Source organism: Stomoxys calcitrans, chromosome 3, assembly GCF_963082655.1.
Source record: "Stomoxys calcitrans chromosome 3, idStoCalc2.1, whole genome shotgun sequence".
NCBI lineage: Eukaryota > Metazoa > Arthropoda > Insecta > Diptera > Muscidae > Stomoxys > Stomoxys calcitrans.
In genome coordinates, this window is record NC_081554.1 from 8,320,715 (window position 1) to 8,338,728 (window position 18,014).

Consider the following 18,014-nt stretch of genomic DNA (forward strand, 5'->3'; position numbering starts at 1 on the left):
GATTTTGATTTGATATATACAATGTATTTATAATTGCATAGCTCATTTCCTAATCAAAAGTTACAGTGTGTGGCCATAATATTAGCACAGCATGGTAAGTGGCTGAAACAAAATTATTTTTTTTTTCAAAATCATAATAAAAACTGAGTGGATTATGAAAGGTAAGGTACAAGTTTGGCATTTAAAAGTTGTCGTAGCAAGGTAACCTAAAACATTTCTCAACTTCTCGATTTAAGATTACTAGTAATCCTTGCATTATTCATATATATATAAATGTTGTCCACTATATAACTGATAATAAAACGAGATATATATATATATTTTTTTTTTGTTGAACATTTTAACCCCACAGTGGCTTACTGAAAGGGTCTTTTTTGGCCCCTTTTTTAAAAAGTCTTATAAACTCTGTCTAACGGTGTAAGCCAATGACCATGGACTGTTGTTACTTTGTGATAGTTTCAAGATTATTAAAAAATTAAGGTAATATGCACTTTACTCTGACTAACAGTGTAAGCGGATGGCAGTGTAGTTACAATGTTATAAAAAAATGCATGTATTATGAACTTTACTCTCAGTAAAGAGCGGCAAATTCACAAAGAATTCTTTTCGTACAAAAAACGCTTTAGTGCTTGTACGCTGAAAAATTGTTAAAGATTCGAGCCAAAGATTAGCAAACTTAATTCAAAGATGTCAAATTTCCCAACTTTTTAAGGAAACTTTCCCTTTGGTGAAAAATATTTTCCTTTACATTAAGATTTTTTATTTTGAATGGTAGGCTTTGCGTCTTGTTATTAAAGACAAAAACCTACCTAAAATGAAGGTCAAAATATCGATGAAGGTTAGAAAAGGGGCAAGACAACAGGCTAGGGGCAATACAACAGTGAACTATAGTTAAAGATGCAGAATAGTCTTAAAAAGTAAAAATGTGTTAATTCGACCGTGTCGAATTTTGAATACCCACCACCAAGGATATGATAATCATCCTATTTTAATTTAACAGTTTCAGTGAAATCAGGCAAGAAATCTATTTTTTATGGGATTAAGACTTAAAATTAGAAGATCGGTCTATATGACAGCTATATCTATATAGTCTGATTTGATTGATATTTGGGGTCGGATGTCAGGAGGCTTCAAACAACTCTTCAGACCCTCAATCGTCATATCGGTCAATATGACAACTATATCTGATTATAGTCCGATCAGAACCATATTCAAATCGGATATCGGGAGGCTTTAAATAACTCACTGTTTCAAATTTCAGCGAATTCGGGTAATAAATAAAGCATTTAAGGGATTCAGACCCTTTATCGGCTTATCGCTCTATATGACAGATATACCAAATATAGTCCGATCTGAACCATATTCAGATCGGATGTCGGGAGACTTAAAGCAACTCACTGTTTCAAATTTTAGCGCAATCGGATGAAAAATGCAGTTTTCTGGGCTTCCGACCCTTAACCGGCAGATCGGTCTATATGGCAATTATATCAAAATATAGTCCGATCTGAACCATAATTGGGTAAAGATGTTAGGAGACCTAAAACTACTCACTGTTGCAAATTTCAGCGAAATCGGTTAAAAAATAAAGCTTCTATGGGCTTAAGACCCTTTATCGGCAGATCGGTCTATATGGCAGCTATATCTAAATATAGTCCGATCATAAGGTCAGATGTTGGGATGCTTAAACTGCATCGGATAAAAAATGCAGTTTTCTGGGCTTACGACCCTTAACCGGCAGACCGGTCTATATGCCAATTATATCTAAATATAATCCGATCTAAACCATAATTGGGTCAGATGTTAGGAGGCCTAAAACTACGCAAACTTCAGCGAAATCGGTTAAAAAATAATGCTTTTAAGGGCCTCAGACCCTTTATCGGGAGATCGGTCTATATGGCAGCTATATCTAAATATAGTTCGATCTGAACCATTCTTAGGTCAGATGTTGGGAGGCTTAAAATAACCCTCTGTTTCAAATTTCTGCGAAATCGGGCAATAATTAAAGATTTTATGGGTATCAGACCCTTTATCGGCAGATCGGTCTATATGACAGCTATATCTGAATATAGTCCGATTTGAACCATATTTAGGTCCAATGTTTGGAGGCCTAAAACTACCCACTATTTAAAATCAGCGAAATCGGATAAAAAATAAAGCTTTTATGGCCTTCAGACTCTCTATCGGGAGATCGGTCTATATGGCAGCTATATCTAAATATAGTCCGATTTGAACCATATTTAGGTCACATTTCGGGAGGCTTAAAATAACCCACTGTTTTGAATTTCAGCAAAATCGGGTAATAAATAAAGCTTTTATGGGCTTTAGACCCTTTAGCGGCAGATCGGTCTATAGGGCAGCTATATCTAAATATAGTCCGATCTGAACCATATTTAGGTCCAATGTTGGGAGGCCTAAAACTACCCACTATTTAAAATTTCAGCGAAATCGTTTAAAAAATAAAGCTTTTATGGGCTTCAGACCCTTTATCGGAAGATCGGTCTATAGGGCAGCTATATCTAAATATTATCCGATCTGAAGCATACGTAGGTCAGATGGCGGGAGGCTTAAAATAACTCACTGTTTCAAGTTTCAGCAAAATTGGGCAATAAATAAAGCTTTTATAGGCTTCAGACCCTTATCAGCAGATCGGTCTATATAGCAGCTATATCTAAATATAGTCTGAAAGAAATATAGGCAGTCTTCCAGATGGGTAATAGAACATGGTACCGATTCGATCTTCGACCATACTTCTCGGATACATGGTAAGTTATGAATATGGTAAGTTCGATCTTCGACCATTCTTCTCGGATTGCAAGGCCTTCAGCGACGACAAACAGTTTATACCGTGAAAAAAATAAAAATCTCATACAAAGGCCATTTCAGACCATCTTAGAGTCATTCGTGAAGATGCAGGTCGAACCATCCTCAAACACATCACGAGACGTCCAACGTTCCCCGTTGGCAATGTGCATCCTAAACATTCTATCTTAAAATCTAACAATCTACGAAATCAGCCACTTATGAGTACAAGTCATTATTCAATTGTGCATAACAAAATATTAGTCTTTTTAGTAGCTATATCTAAAAATAAATCTATCTGAACCATATACGACACGGATGTCGAAAAGGCCAACATACGTCACTGTGTCAAATTTCAGTGAAATTGGATTATAAATGCGTTTTATGGCCCCAAGACTTTAAATCGAGATATCAGTCTATATGACAGCTATATCCAAATCTGGACCGATCTGGGCCAAATTGAAGAAGAATGTCGAAGAGCCCAACACAACTCACTGTTCCCAATTTCGGCGACATCGGACAATAAATTCGCCTTTTATGGACCCAAAACCTTAAATCGAGAGATCGGTTTATATGACAGTTATATCCAAATCTGAACCGATATGGGCCAAATTGAAGAAGAATGTCGAAGGACCTAACACAAAATCGGCCGATAAGGCTTTGCGCCTTTTATAGGCCCAAAGCCTTAACTCGAAAGATCGGTCTGTATGGCAACTATATCCAAATCTGAAACGATTTAGGCAAAGTTGCAGAAAAATGTCGAAGAGCCTTACACAACTCACTGTCCCAAAATTTTGCAAAATCGGGCAATAAATGCGCCTTTGGCCCCAAGATTTTAAATCGAGATATCGGTCTATATGGCAGCTATATCCAAATCTGAACCGATTTGGGCAAAGTTGCAGAAAACTGTCGAACAGCTTTACACATCTCACTGTCCTACATTTCGGCGAAATCGGATAAAAAATGCGTTTTTTATGGCCCCAAAACCATAAATCGAGAGATCGGTCTATATGGCAGGTATATCCTAATCTGGACCGATCGGGGCCAAATTGCAGCAAAAATGTCGAAGAGCCTAACGCAACTCAATGTCCTAAATTTCGGCGAAATCGGTTAATAAATTCGCCTTTTATGGGCCCACAACCATAAATCGAGAGATCGGTCTATATGGCAGCTATATCCAAATCTGATCCGATCTGGGCCATATTGAAGAAGAATGTCGAAGGGCCTAACGCAAAATCGAACGCCTTTTATAGGCGCATTTATCGTTGCCATATAGATCGGTCTATATGGCAACTATATCCAAATCTGAACCAATCTTTGCCAAATCAACGAAGGATGTCGAAGGGCCTAACAAAACTCAGTGTCCCAAATTTCAGTAAAATCGGACAATAAATGTGGCTTTTATGGGCCTAGGACCATAAATCGGCGGATCGGTCTATATGGGTGCTATATCAAGATATAGTCCGATATAGCCCATCTTCGAACTTAACCTGCTTATGGACAAAAAAAGAATCTGTGCAAAGTTTCAGCTCAATATCTTTCTTTTTAAAGACTGTAGCTTGATTTCATCAAACAGACGGACATGGCTAGAATGTCTTAGATTTTTACGCTGATCAGGAATATATATACTTTTGGGGTCGGAAACGGATATGTCGATGTGTCACAAACGGAATGGCAAAATGAATATACCTCCATCCTTCGGTGGTGGGTTTAAAAAGATCTCCACAGATCTCCATAAGACTAGAGGACTAAGTGCCTAAAGGGATTCCGGGCACGATAGGAGGTATTCACCCATTATCCTTTGCCTTCCCCTCGCAATTGCTGGGCAGTGGTACAAAATTGCCCCGACTGCCTCCAACTCCTGTTCAAAGGAAGTCTGCCACGCTCAATGATTTGAATAAGTTCTTCGTATTTTCCAAAGGTACCAAGATTGGCATTTGCTTTGCCATGTTGAAACAAATCAGAACCCCTGCTAGGTATTCAAAATTGCCTATTATTGGCTATAATTGGCTATGACAGAACATTTATGCCATTAGCTAACTTAGAATATCGTTTCAAGTACAAATATTAGACGAAATTAACCTAAAGAATAAATGTTACCATTGTACAAGCAATCTCCTGTACTACAGGAGTATAACATCGAATTATATAACACATTATAACAAAATTTAGGTGTTATACGTATAAAAATCCCAAAGAGGATGGACCACAACTTTTGGATAATATGTTAGTTTGCCTTCGTGATTAAAAAAGAATCAATAAAAAAATATTCAACGTTGACTTAATTATTGAGAACAGATTATTTAACATTAAACAGTTACTTGTGATTCCATTTACAAGTACGAGATTCTTTATTGTCAGACTCTCTGTTATTGGTGTCACTTTTTTTTATTTCTGTTTTTTATTCACTAAATAGCTCCCTCCGATAATAATAAGTTGGCTTCTCATCCACCATGGTAATACTTTCACAATAGTATTCTGCAAAAAAAATATATTTCAAAAATTTTTTATAATTTATAATAGAAGCAAAACTTACAAATACTCCATGCCAAAAATAACCAGTAGTTGCTTTAGTTTTACCAATACTTTCCACCGCCCATTCAGCGTATTGATCAGCTTGAGGCGTAAATAGATTACCCTTCATTATAAACGAGGAGTAATTGTTGATTTTAGTTACTACAAATCCTGGCGACACCAATTGCACCCTTATGCCCAAGTGTTCCACCTCATGCTGTAGCGCTAGGGTAAAACTGCGTAAGTAGGCCTTCGATGCTCCATACACTGCCCCATGAGGACATGGTTGCTGTTCAAGACCCGATGATATATTGACTATGCACCCTTTGATGCCATTGCTATACCATTCATGCACAAAGTGACGACTGAGCTGGGTGGCAGCAGCAATGTTCACATTAATCATGTCCCATAGGTGATCCGAAGAGAAGTTACCAACTGGACCGGGTGGATTATGACCAATGCCAACGTTATTAACTGGAAAATACAGAAATAAGTCACAGAGTGTTAAATCATCGTAGAAAATTTTTGCTTAATCGGACGAGAATTGCGCCCTCTGGAGGATAAATTTGGCCCGATTTGGTCCATTTATAATGCCATCTGTCGTACATCAATGAGAAATATTTGTGCAAAATTTCAAGCGGCTTGCTTCAATCATTCAAAAGTAGGGGAACTTACGGCATAAGGACGGATGTATATGGCTAGATGGACCTAAAATGTCATGGCTATCAAGGATAGGTATACAATTTTTGTCGTCTTAGACCAATATCTCGAAGCCGATTACTGGTTTTGGTGTATGTCCATAGTGGTATGGGGGGGATTAATATCCGCACCCTGTTTTCAACCTAATCTAACCTAGAGTACCCCCCATTCCATGGTGGAGGATATAAAAAAACAAGTAAAAAGGCGTTAAGTTCGGCCGGGCCGATCTTTGGATACCCACCACTTCGGGTATATATGTAAACCACCTTTTGTCATATTCCGGTGAAAAATGTATAATTTATGCCCCCATAGCAGCTATGCCGAAAACTGGTTCAATTTGAACCAAATTCGACACGGACATTGAGTGGTTCAATAAGTACAAGTCATTGTTCAATTTGCATAACAAAATATTGGTCTTTTTGGTAGCCATATCCAAATATAGACCGATCTGAATCATATACGACACGGATGTGTCAAATTTCACCTAAATCGGATTATAAATGTGCCTTTTATGCGACCAAATTTTTAAATCGAGAGATCGGTCTATATGACAGCTATATCCAAATCTGGGCCGATCCAAGCCAAATTGAAGACGAATGTTGAAGGGCCTAACACAACTCACTGTCCCAAATTTCGGCGACATCGGTCAATAAAGGAACCTTTTATGGGCCCAAGATCTTAAATCGAGAGATCGGTCTATATGGCAGCTATATCCAAATCAAGACCGATATGAGCCAAATTGAAGACGAATGTCGAAGGGCCTAACACAACTCACTGTCCCAAATTTCGGCGACATCGGATTATAAATGCGCTTTTTATGGCCCCAAAACCTAAAACCGAAAGATCGGTCTATATGGCAGCTATATCCAAATCTGAACCGATATGAGCCAAATTGAAGAAGAATGTTGAAGAACCTAACACAACACACAGATCCAAATTTCGGCGACATTCTACAATAAATGCGCCTATATGGCAGCTATATCCAAATCTGACCCAATCTATGCCATATTGCAGAAAGATGTTTCAGCTCAATATCTCTATTTTTAAAGACTGTAGCGTGATTTCAACAGACAGACGGACGGACTTGGCTAGGTCGCCTTCGATTTTTATGCTGATCAAGAATATATATATTGGGTTGCCCAAAAAGTAATTGCGGATTTTTTTTAAAAAGAAAGTAAATAAATTTTTAATAAAACTTAGAATGAACTTTAATCAAATATACTTTTTTTCTAAAGAAAGCTAAAAGTAACAGCTGACAGAAGAAAGAATGCAATTACAGAGTCACAAGCTGTGAACAAATTTGTCAACGCCGACTATATGAAAAATCCGCAATTACTTTTTGGGCAACGCAATACTTTATAGGGTATTGGGAAATGGATATTTCGATGTGTTTCAAACAGAATGACAAAATGCATATACCCCATCCTTTGGTGGTAGGTATAATAACTGTAGCTTACCTAGAAGTTTTATAGGTTTCTTAGCTAAATCTTGATAAAGCTTCTCATAGATAGGCTTGCCAAGGGAGAAATCCGCCTTTACCATATAGACTCCAACGCCAAAATCGTTTTCTGTAAAGATTTTTTCAATACTTCTAGACTCTAAAACTCGGGCACACTAGATTCTATTTTCTATTGCTTACCAATTTCTTCAGCCACTCGTTGCATCTTTTCTTCATTTCTAGCAATCAAAACAATGTTAAAGCCTTTGCGGGCTAACTGGCGGGCATATGCCTTGCCAATGCCATCTGTAGATCCTGTGACGGCTGCAATTTGGAACAAATAACATAACATATATATTTTCTTGTCATTCACACCCACAACATACCTGCCCATACTCCGTAGGCTTCTAATAAGGAAATGTCCTTTTTACTAAACCGCAGCCATTTATGATATAGAAGCTGAATGGGTGATTTCAGAGTTCCATAGAGGTAATTGAGAAATGCCAAAACGCCCAGACAAGCAAAAAAGCTGGAACACCACATTTCAAACCGCTATCAGAACTTTCATTGACAACGAAGCAACATCAAATGAACTTGTCATAGTATGCTGGTGTTGAATGCTATGACTGGAATTTATATTATCGATGATTAGCATTGTAGGCCTCTTCACTTTCAAGTCAAAAGGCACATGCATTTATTTGGATGGTACAGTGTGTGGACAAAATACTATAGAAGCATTGTGGGTGGCTGATTACATTGTGAAATACAAGAAAAACGCCATCGTTAAGCAACGAAATATTGAGTAAAGACAAATAAGTAAAGGTTCGGCCGAGACGAATCTTGGGAACCCACCACCACTACTTTATGTACCACATTTCTGACGAAGTAGTCAAAAATTTGAGCTTATGCGCCTTTTATGGCCCCACAACCTTAAATCCAGAGATCGGTCTATATGACAGCTTTATCCAAATCTGAACCGATCGGAGAAGAATGTCGAAGGACCTAACTTAACTCACTGTCCCAAATTTCGGCGACATTGGACAAAAAATGCGCCTTTTATGGCCCCACAACCTTAAATCCAAAGATTGGTCTATATGGCAGCTATATCCAAATCTGAACCGATCTAAGTCAAATTGAGGAAGAATTTCGAAGGACCTAACTTAACTCGCTGTCCTCAATTTCGGCGAAATCGGACAATAAATGCGCCTTTCATAGCCCCAATCCTTAAATCGAGAGATTGGTCTATATGACAACTGCAGTATATCCAAATATGGTCCGATCTGTGCCATATAGCAGAAGTATTTTGAGGGGCAAATGCGTGGGTGGGTAACAAATCCTTCTGTTATGGGCCTATGACCTTAAATTGGAAGATTGGTCTATATGACAGTTACATCTAAATGTGGCCCGAAAGAAACCATATTTGGCAAGGTCATCGAGTAGTCCAATATTCATTACTCTTTGCTCTAAATAAATGCGCATTTTGGACAAAAGGGAATGTGTGCAATATTTCAGCTCAATATCGGAAGGATGGACGGATAGACACAGACATCGATAAATCGCCTTAGGGTTGGAAATCGACATTTCGATGCGTTGCAAACAAAATGACAAAACGAATATACCCCTCCATCCTCTAAGGGTGGGTTTAAAAATTGCAAACATTTCTGCTTTTAATATTATTCCAAATTGTGTGAAATTAAATGACTTCGAGACAAAGGTGACGAAAGTGTTTTTCGTTTTGGTACCTTAAAATTATGCTGTTTTTATTAGCATTAGGTTTGAACACACAAAATCATATGAAATTGGAATAGGAATTGAATGTAGAGGGTGATTTTTTAGCTATTATTCTTTTGGCAACACTGGTTTAAACAGCTCACGCACGTTTCGTGATTTGTTTCACTGTTAAACATTTTCAGTTTGGTCTATAATTTAACCATGAATCGTCTTATAAACGAATAACGCTTGCAAATCATTGAATTTTATCATCAAAATGCGTGCTCTGTTAAGAAAGTTTATCGCGCGCTTCTTCCTTATGCCAGCGAAGCTCATTTTTGGCTCAATGTTTAAGTAAATAAGCACCCATTTAGACCATTCTTGGCACCGTTATTGGAAGTCGAAATGAAACACCTCAAGCAAAATTTCAGCTCAAGATCCGAGATCATTTTATATGGCAGCATTATCAGGTTATGAACCGATTTGAACCTTGGAAGTCGACACAAAATACCTCACACAATACAAAGTCGGATAAGAATTGTGCCCTATAGAGGCGCAAGAAGTCAATTCTGAAGATCGGTTTATATGGAAGCTATATCAGGTTAATAACCAAATTGCACCATTCTTGGTACAGTTTGAGTCAACACAAAACACCTAAGGCAAAATTTCAGCCAATTCGCACCCTTTAGAGTCTCAAGAAGTCAAGATCCAAGATCGGTTTATATGGCGCTGAATCAATACATGGACCGATATGGCCCATTTACAATCCCAACCGATCTGCACTAATAGGAAGTATTTGTGCAATATTTCAAGCGCCTAGCTTTGCTCCTTCAAGAATTTAGTGTGCTTTCCTCAAACAGAGGGACATGCAATGTCAAGACGATCAAGAACATATGTACTTTATACGGTCTTAGACAAATATTTCGATATGTTTCAAACGGTATGATGAAGTTAGTATACCCCTAACCTAAGGTGAGGGTATAATAAAATGTAGATCATGGAATTAGTAGTTAATAAAATATTTTGGGAAAACAGGCAGAGGTCACACTGATAAGAATTTGTTTCAGTACGTTTCATTAGTGCTTGCATGGGGTGCTTTTCGCTTGAGTTGTCGTTAAAGCAGTGTGTTGTGTTCTATCTCTCGTCTGCTTGATTCTTCTAAAAATCCAGATGCAGGAACTACGCGACTAGAGTGGGTGCGTTCAGAGGGATCTGGGTATGAGACGAGTAGGTCTGGCTGGGCAGTTAAACAAGTGGCGTGTGTCATGTGGAGCCAGGTCACAATCGGGACACGATGCCATGATCGTACAGCCGCCACAACTCCTACAGAGAAAGGATTGATGCCGACGTGCAAGATGTATGTCCCGATTGTAACCAGGGACTGCAGTCATTCATATGAGAGAAGTATCCCTTGTTCCTTAAGTTATTCATGGGAAATTTATTAGTAGTAGCGCCATTTCAACATATGAACGTAAACTTCGCCATAGCATTTTACAACGATCAAAAATATGTATACTTTATGGGAAATGAAAATATGTATGTGTTGGAAAAATGCATTCCGTTTGAATATATTCCCTATCCTTAGGTAGGCCCCCGGATTATCTAGTAGTCCGAAATTTTACACATTTTGCTTTGCCCATAACGAATATCTATGCTTTCAGTCATGAGATATTTGATGGATATTTCGCCAGATGTAAACAGATTAATTCAATGATATCTTATCATTGAAGCCACTTTATGCTCATACAACCATGTTAGCAACTTTCTTTTTATATAGTGGAAAATTGTTATAAAACCGCATTGCATTACAAAGCCAAAAATAAATTCATACCAAATTCAGTTTACATTGTAACTACAAACAAAGAAAAAATACAACTTTACACCCTCAACGCCATGCAATAACATTGAAAATGCGGAGATGTTCAAAGGAGAAATGCTTAACCAACATGCCAAAATTTTCTAAATGGTGACTAATGACAATGTTCGCTACCAACCACACACAAAAACATTTTGTTTTTTGTTGAAACCGCATTGAAATAAATTATTACTCAGCTTAACACTTGAAATTAATAAATTAATTAGCTGCACTATTCTTTATAGGGGGAAATTTATTGCGTTTGGTGTCACATAGTTTTAGTCATATTTATGGTGAAACTTTTACTAAGCCATTTTAATTGCTTTTAAAGCATAGCATTAGGCGCAACAATATGGTATAGTACGGGGGTTTACACTGCATGATGGCGGACATATGTGCGTAAGAAATATATTAGAATGAATTTTTATTATAAATGTGCCCATATCCACCGCAGTCGGGTCAACGGACGAAGATGGATCCAAGATCATTTCTGGCCAGGTGATACTACGAGCTTACACATCTTCAAATAAAACTTTCTTTGCCTAACAGGGTGACATAATAGGCTAATACTCGTACTACTAAATTCCTCATGAACATTCCACTAAGGAGCAGGGGATACTTCTATCATATCAATGAGTGCAGTCCGATTAAAGGTTAAGCTCAATGATAAGAGACCTCCTTTTTTATGTCGAGTCCAAACGGCATGCCGCAAGCGAAGAAGTTTTAACATCGCAGGATACCTAACAAATATAGCCAGCATTAGTAAAGGGATAACAACCGCAGAAAATTTTTTTCTGATGTTCACGCCGGAATTCATACCCAGGCGTTTGGTGTCACAGACGGCATAGAGGATTGTTATGGTGGTGGCGGTGTCCCCTAGACAGTTGGTTTCTAATGTTGATATCAGATATGTGGTCAACTCCCACATACCTTTAATTTGAGCCCCATATTTCCATAGTCGGCAAACATGTCTGGCTTGGGGGGTGTTTTGGGTGATGGGCGACCATTCGGTGAGTTGGCCTTGAAAATATATATCGGATTCATCTCCAAAAACCCTCTTATTTGAGCCTCATATTGCAATAGTCAGCAAATACTTCCAATTTGGGTGGTGTTGTGGGTGTGGGGTGGCCCCATAGATACTTTTCCCGAATATTGATGTCAGATTGGTGCTTTACTCCCAAAAACCTTTCATTTGAGTCCCATATTGCTGTGATCGTAAATTTGTCCCCTTTGGGGGATGTTTTTGGGGAGAGGCGGCTCCCAAACACTTGGTGCCATATTTGGATATCAGATTCGTATTCTACACTCAAATACCTTTTATTTAAGCCCTATATTCCCATGGTCAGTAAATAAATCCTCTTTGGGGGGTGTTTTGGGGAAGGGGTGGAGCCCCAGAAACGTAGACCGACATCTGGATATTATATTCGTATTCTACTCGCAAATACCTTTCATTTGAGCCCATATTGCCATGGACGGTAAATATGTCCCATATTGCCATGGTCGGTAAATATGTCCCATATTGCCATGGTCGGTAAATATGTCCGATTTAGGGTTGTTTAGGGGGTTAGGGTGGTCCCCCTAACACTTGGTCCGACAGTTGGATATCAGATACGTTTTCTTATACTAAATACCTTTCATTTAAGTCCCATATTGTCATGATTGGTCTAAATATATGTTTGGTAGGTTTTAGGGTGTGGCGGCCCCCCTAGGTACCCCATCCGAAATTTGGATACCAAATTTTTATTTTTAGGGTACTATATGAGAGCACACAAGATTTCGCTTAAATCGCACCAGCACCAGAAACGAGATCTGGCGTTTCTGAAAATTAGGGTAAGGGGGAGGGTCCGCCCCCCTTCAGATATCAAAAAATTTAGTACCCTATTTTCACCACAGGATCATTATGCACCATCTGTGAAAATTTCAAGAAAATCTGTTCTGAGTCTATAAGGAACACACAAACAAACAAACACAAATTGATTTTTATATATAAAGGAGATTTTTCAGTGCCATGCATACCAAGCTTTAGACCTTAATCGCCGGTAGAGCTCAAAATTATTGTGAAGATTCAGCTGATTAAGTCCACGACTTATAGAACACGGAATGAGAAAATATATGAGTATTCATAGAACACACTGAGTATTATTTCAATGGTTTCTGGCAATATAAGCCATCACACAGACACATCGGCTTCAAGAAGTCTAAGGTATTTACTGTGCTAATGTCAGAAGATTTTGCTTTTTATATAGAGAATACGTATCTGCCTATCTAAAATGGAAGATATCAACACAATTACATAAAAACTAGACTTTTATTAGCTCGAAGTAGTGAATAGGAAATATCTTCTGATTCAGTATGGTTATGTTCTTATGTTCTTATAGCTGCCATTCCAAAGGAAAAAATCTTATTGTTTTAATATTGGCTATGCAATATGGGAGAACAACTAAATCTATAAGATTTTATTTGTAAAGTGTTTTTTTGACTTTATCATTATTAGATTTTATTTACAAAATGCGCTAACGTCTATTCCACTCCTTACATGCCTCCCTTCCATCCTCTTGTTGGTATCCCCGGATATGTAATGTGCACTTTCCGGCCTTTTGGAAAAATTTGTCGTTGGAAAATGTAAAAATGACACATGGCTGTGAATACAAATGGTGCTTTCAACGTGGTGGTTTTTGCGGCATATGTTTGGCGGAAAGTATTTTGGGTACGAGTTTGAAGTGGAACAATTTTCAAGTGCACAATAACTTCACAGTTACTACGGGAGATGGGTATTTACTCTATGTTTTGGTTCTTGGCTGGTGCCACAGTTATGTTTTATTTCCTCACAAAAAAAGATGAAGATATTTGGTTGGAGTTTGTAGTTTGTTAAAAGCCTATTTACCGCATTAGGGCGGATTCTGTAATGACAATGCAGAAGTTGGCATGAATATACATACTATAGTTGATTTTTAAATTTTAAGCATTTTAAAAAGTTTAAACAGTGGTTGAAAAGAAGGTTTTAAAAGTTGCAAAATACAACGCTAGATTGGCTAGATTATTTTGTCAGCATGAATGAAGAAGTTCCAAAAGAAATCTTGTGAAGGCGACAATAATAGAATACACAATAGAAGAAGTTCAAAACTCCGATGGAGAGTTCAAGTGGAGAAAGACAGCTCGAAAATGGATGTCAGAGATTGAAGAAGGAGCGTAGAAGATAGAGGCATTTGGATGTCTATTCTACGTTCCGCTAGAGGAACAAATTTTCTATAATGGCAACTTAAGTAAGTAAAGTAAAAACAAGTAAGAGCGTGCGTAAGTTCGACCGAGCCGAATCTTATATACCCTTCACCATGGATCGCATTTATCGAGTTCTTTGCGCAGTATCTTTTTTTGGGCAAACAAAGAATAATGGATAAGAATTGTTATGCTTTTGGAGCTATATCAAGTTATAGTGCGATTCTGATGGAAATTGCTCCCCCTAGAGGCCTAAGAAGTCAAGATCCCAGTTCGGTTTCTATGGCAGCTATATAAGGTTATGTGTCAATTTGAACCATACTCAGCACAGTTGTTGGAAGTCATAACAAAACACTTTTTACAAATTTTCAGCTAAATCGGATGGGAATTGTTGAATTGAAATTTTAAGTTAGGAATTCCGTGCTACTTACAAAATCCTTAATTGTTTTCAATTTCACTTCCCTAAGTTGGTTCATGTCTGATATTGTGTCTCCACCTAAGTACCGGTATCTGTTGGACGCGAAAGCCGGGCAATGACAAAGGAGATGCTCCAACGTCTAATCATCTTCCCCGCATGCCCTACACATGCTATCACTTGCCACACCGATTTTACATAAGTGAGCTCGTAGTCCTATGTGTCCCGTTATGACCTACTTCTTGCTTCCTTTCACTAATAACCTCGTCTTCTCGCGATCTGAATCCGCCCATAGTATTTTCGCCGTCCTAACGACCGTTTTGCTGTTCCACAATGTTGCATGCGTATTCGTCGCCCACTCCCTTAACTCGGACAGCGTCGACCCGAAAGGCTTCTGGTTAACCAAGTTTATTGACGTCAGTCCTCTGGCCTTCACCGCCCTTTCATTCCCCCTTACTCCGTTATGGCCCGGCTCCTAAACGATGCGGATTTTGCCATCCTCAGAGAAGGCGTTAATCTCCTTCTTACACTGCAAGACTGTTCGTGACCTTACCGTCCTGGTTTTTATCGCCCTTATGGCAATTTTACTGTCGTTAAAGATGTTCACAATCGACGTCCGACGTTAGCACCACACCACTTCACGCATTCCGTGGTCGCCCGGATCTCTGCCAGCAGGACCGTATTATGGTCAGGCAGTCCAAAACAGATCTCAGTCCCGGGGTTCTCAATGTAAACAACCAGTTCCACTCTGTCCTCTAGCTTTGATCCATCCGTGTAACATGATCTTCCAGATGGCAATACTAGGGTTCCGTCAATCCAAGACTGTGCCGATGGTAGCAGTGCCTCGCAATCGACTTCAAGGTTCATCCCAGGTATCCGATCGGAAACCTTTTCCCTTCCTTTCAGGTTTTCTATTGTCGCCTCGATTATACCGCGATGGTATGAGCTGCTGCCATCCTCAATCCATTCTCCCATCGCCTTAAGTCTCATAGCCGCAGTGGCTGCCTCACACTTAATCTGTATGTCAATGGGTCGGATATTTAGAATAGTCTCCAGTGCTGTAGTGGGCGTGGTCCTCATCGCTACGCCTATGCCAAGACAACATGTTCTCTGAAGCTGTTGAATGGTACTTATGTTGCACTTTTTCTCCATAGCAGTCCACCAAACTACTGAGGCGTAAGTTAGTATTGGTCTAATCACGCTACTGTAGAGCCAGTGGACTTTAAGTTAAGTTAGTCCCAGAAAGTTGTATATTTTTTTTATTTAAAAAAAAAAACAGCAACAAAATTTTGAACTCAACTTTAACGGCGTTTTTCTCTTTTAACGGCGTTATTTTGTGAAAAAGACCCTAAGAAAATTAGATTTTTTTAATTTTAATTTTGAACTTTTGCAATGCTTTTTTCTCATTTTATTTAAATTTGCAAATTCAAATTTTGACCATAAACATTCCACTAAGGTACAGGAGCAAACTTCCCACATATCAATGAGTACAGTCCGATTCAAGTTTATGCTCAATGATAAGGGGCCTCCTTTTTTTACCTCGCAAATGTTGCCAGCATTAGGAGGGAAAACCACAGTTCCCGGTCCCGCCAGGATTCGAACCCAGGCGTTCAGCGTCATAGGCGGACATGCTACGGTGGCCTCCACTATTGTTTTTGGAAAATCTAGGAAATATCCGCCAATAGAAATCCTCTAAATACTTATTGTAGAAAATTAAATTCAAATTGCACAAGGGAATGGTAAGTCTGGGGTGAATGGTTTAATGGTGGCGGAAATCACATGTTTACAAAACAATTAAAATGTTTTTATTTGCTTTTAATTTGCTAGCCAGCACAAAGAGCATGTGAAAAACCTTCACGCCACAAACATTTGAATAAAAGTTCATAAAACTTTTGGCAATAAAATAGTAATCAGGCATAAATAAACCTTATAACGACTGTTGCTGCCTGCTGCTGCTGTAGATTTCTCTACAGAATGTCGCTTTGGCTTCAAGGATGTTTTGAGTGGTGCGGTTCCAAGTGTTGTTGCCATTTACCACCTGTTATAGACTGGGTGGTGGCTCACTATGACTTTTGCTGCGAGTAGTAACAAAAAACAACTGCTCAAGGCAATGGCTATAAAAATGACTTAGTGGCTGATATTGTGCCGAATATTGGCATTTATGCAAAATCCAGAGACAACCGCAATGTCTAAAGTGTTGCACCTCACTCAGTCGACGTCGATGTCACAATGATGGCGCAATTTTTCTGCCAATCCGTCTGTCTGTCTGCTTGGCTCCCTTACTGTCTCTTGTTACCTATCAATGTTTAAACATCATAAAAAGCCATTTAGGCAACCATAACAAAGCAAATCTCAAAGCTAATAAAAAGCAATAGGACAACATTTAGTTGTCAAACGATTACCTTGCAGCAAGTGGCGAATATGACTTACGAGTATGTTGGAGCAATTTGGAGTAATATCCTTTTTTCTCTATTTTTTTTTTTTGTAAAGGGTATTGCTGCTTTATGGGTTACAATACCCCCAGGAATATCTAAATATGCTGCATATGCAGATGTTTAGAAAGTTAATAAAATAGTTGATGGCAGCAGTTTAGTAAAATAAGTGGGCAATGTCACTGAACATTGAGAGTTAATGCGCTTTTTAACATAGAGATGTAATTCATGTACGGACACTAAATCGCTTCCAAATAGTTGCCCTTGTTCTCTTCCCTTGGTTGGGAGCAGAAAACTCGAACAACATTTGCGGCTTCTGAAGTCAAAATTCCCATGATTAAGACGTTTAAGGTAAAATTACTTATGCGAGTGCATACTACTCTAGGTATGTGAATGATTTTTTCTATATCTAACGACCTTCTATAACACAAAAACGCAATGCCAACAAATCATCCAAGGAGTAGTTAAAAAACTATTTTACAACTTGATTTAACAACAATACAATGAATATAAATATAATAAAACTCATGGTAATTGCATTCATTTTCTATTCTATTAAAAAGAAAAAAAAAACTAAACCGTGAACTCCCTTCAAATGGTGGAAAAAGAAGCAAACAAACAAATCTCGGCCACAGAAGTTGTAGCGTAGACGCATTCGTAGGCCAAATAAAAATGCCGCTTTTACTGCAATCACCAAATGAGTCGCATACAAATTTGATGGCCCAACTTTGACTGACAGTGACTTGAATACATTTGGTCATTAGTCGAATGATAAGAAGTGGCCATAAATGACTGACTACTAGGCCCGTGCAAAATTTATCCACCATGAGTGTTGCGAGTAAGTGCAGCACTTGATTTCGAATGTTTACACATCTGTGGACTTGGAAAATGAATTTACATAAAATGCATAATAGACTAAACTACATAATATGTACT

The 18,014-nt window shown here is 38.4% G+C and overlaps 1 protein-coding gene across 1 annotated transcript; it reads right to left on the reverse strand.

The window, feature by feature from the left end:
- Positions 1–5,121: 5,121 nt before the first annotated feature.
- Positions 5,122–8,058, reverse strand: LOC106091966 (hydroxysteroid dehydrogenase-like protein 1). The gene is made up of 5 exons (XM_013258695.2): positions 7,837–8,058; positions 7,652–7,774; positions 7,470–7,580; positions 5,336–5,787; positions 5,122–5,277 (listed from the first exon to the last, which is right to left on the reverse strand). Exons 1-5 carry the CDS (start codon positions 7,991–7,993, stop codon positions 5,188–5,190), a joined length of 933 nt encoding a protein of 310 aa, XP_013114149.2. The 5' UTR covers positions 7,994–8,058; the 3' UTR covers positions 5,122–5,187.
- Positions 8,059–18,014: the final 9,956 nt, after the last annotated feature.

What these genes read in the sequence shown, in the direction of transcription:
- LOC106091966 (XM_013258695.2), bottom strand. Translation starts at nt 7,993, where the DNA reads ATGTGGTGTTCCAGCTTTTTTGCTTGTCTGGGCGTTTTGGCATTTCTC. An exon ending in AGCCTACGGAGTATGGGCAG is followed by an intron (nt 7,775 to 7,836) that starts GTATGTTGTGGG and finishes TCCAAATTGCAG; the next exon opens with CCGTCACAGGATCTACAGAT. An exon ending in ATTTTTGGCATGGAGTATTT is followed by an intron (nt 5,278 to 5,335) that starts GTAAGTTTTGCT and finishes TTTTTTTTGCAG; the next exon opens with AATACTATTGTGAAAGTATT.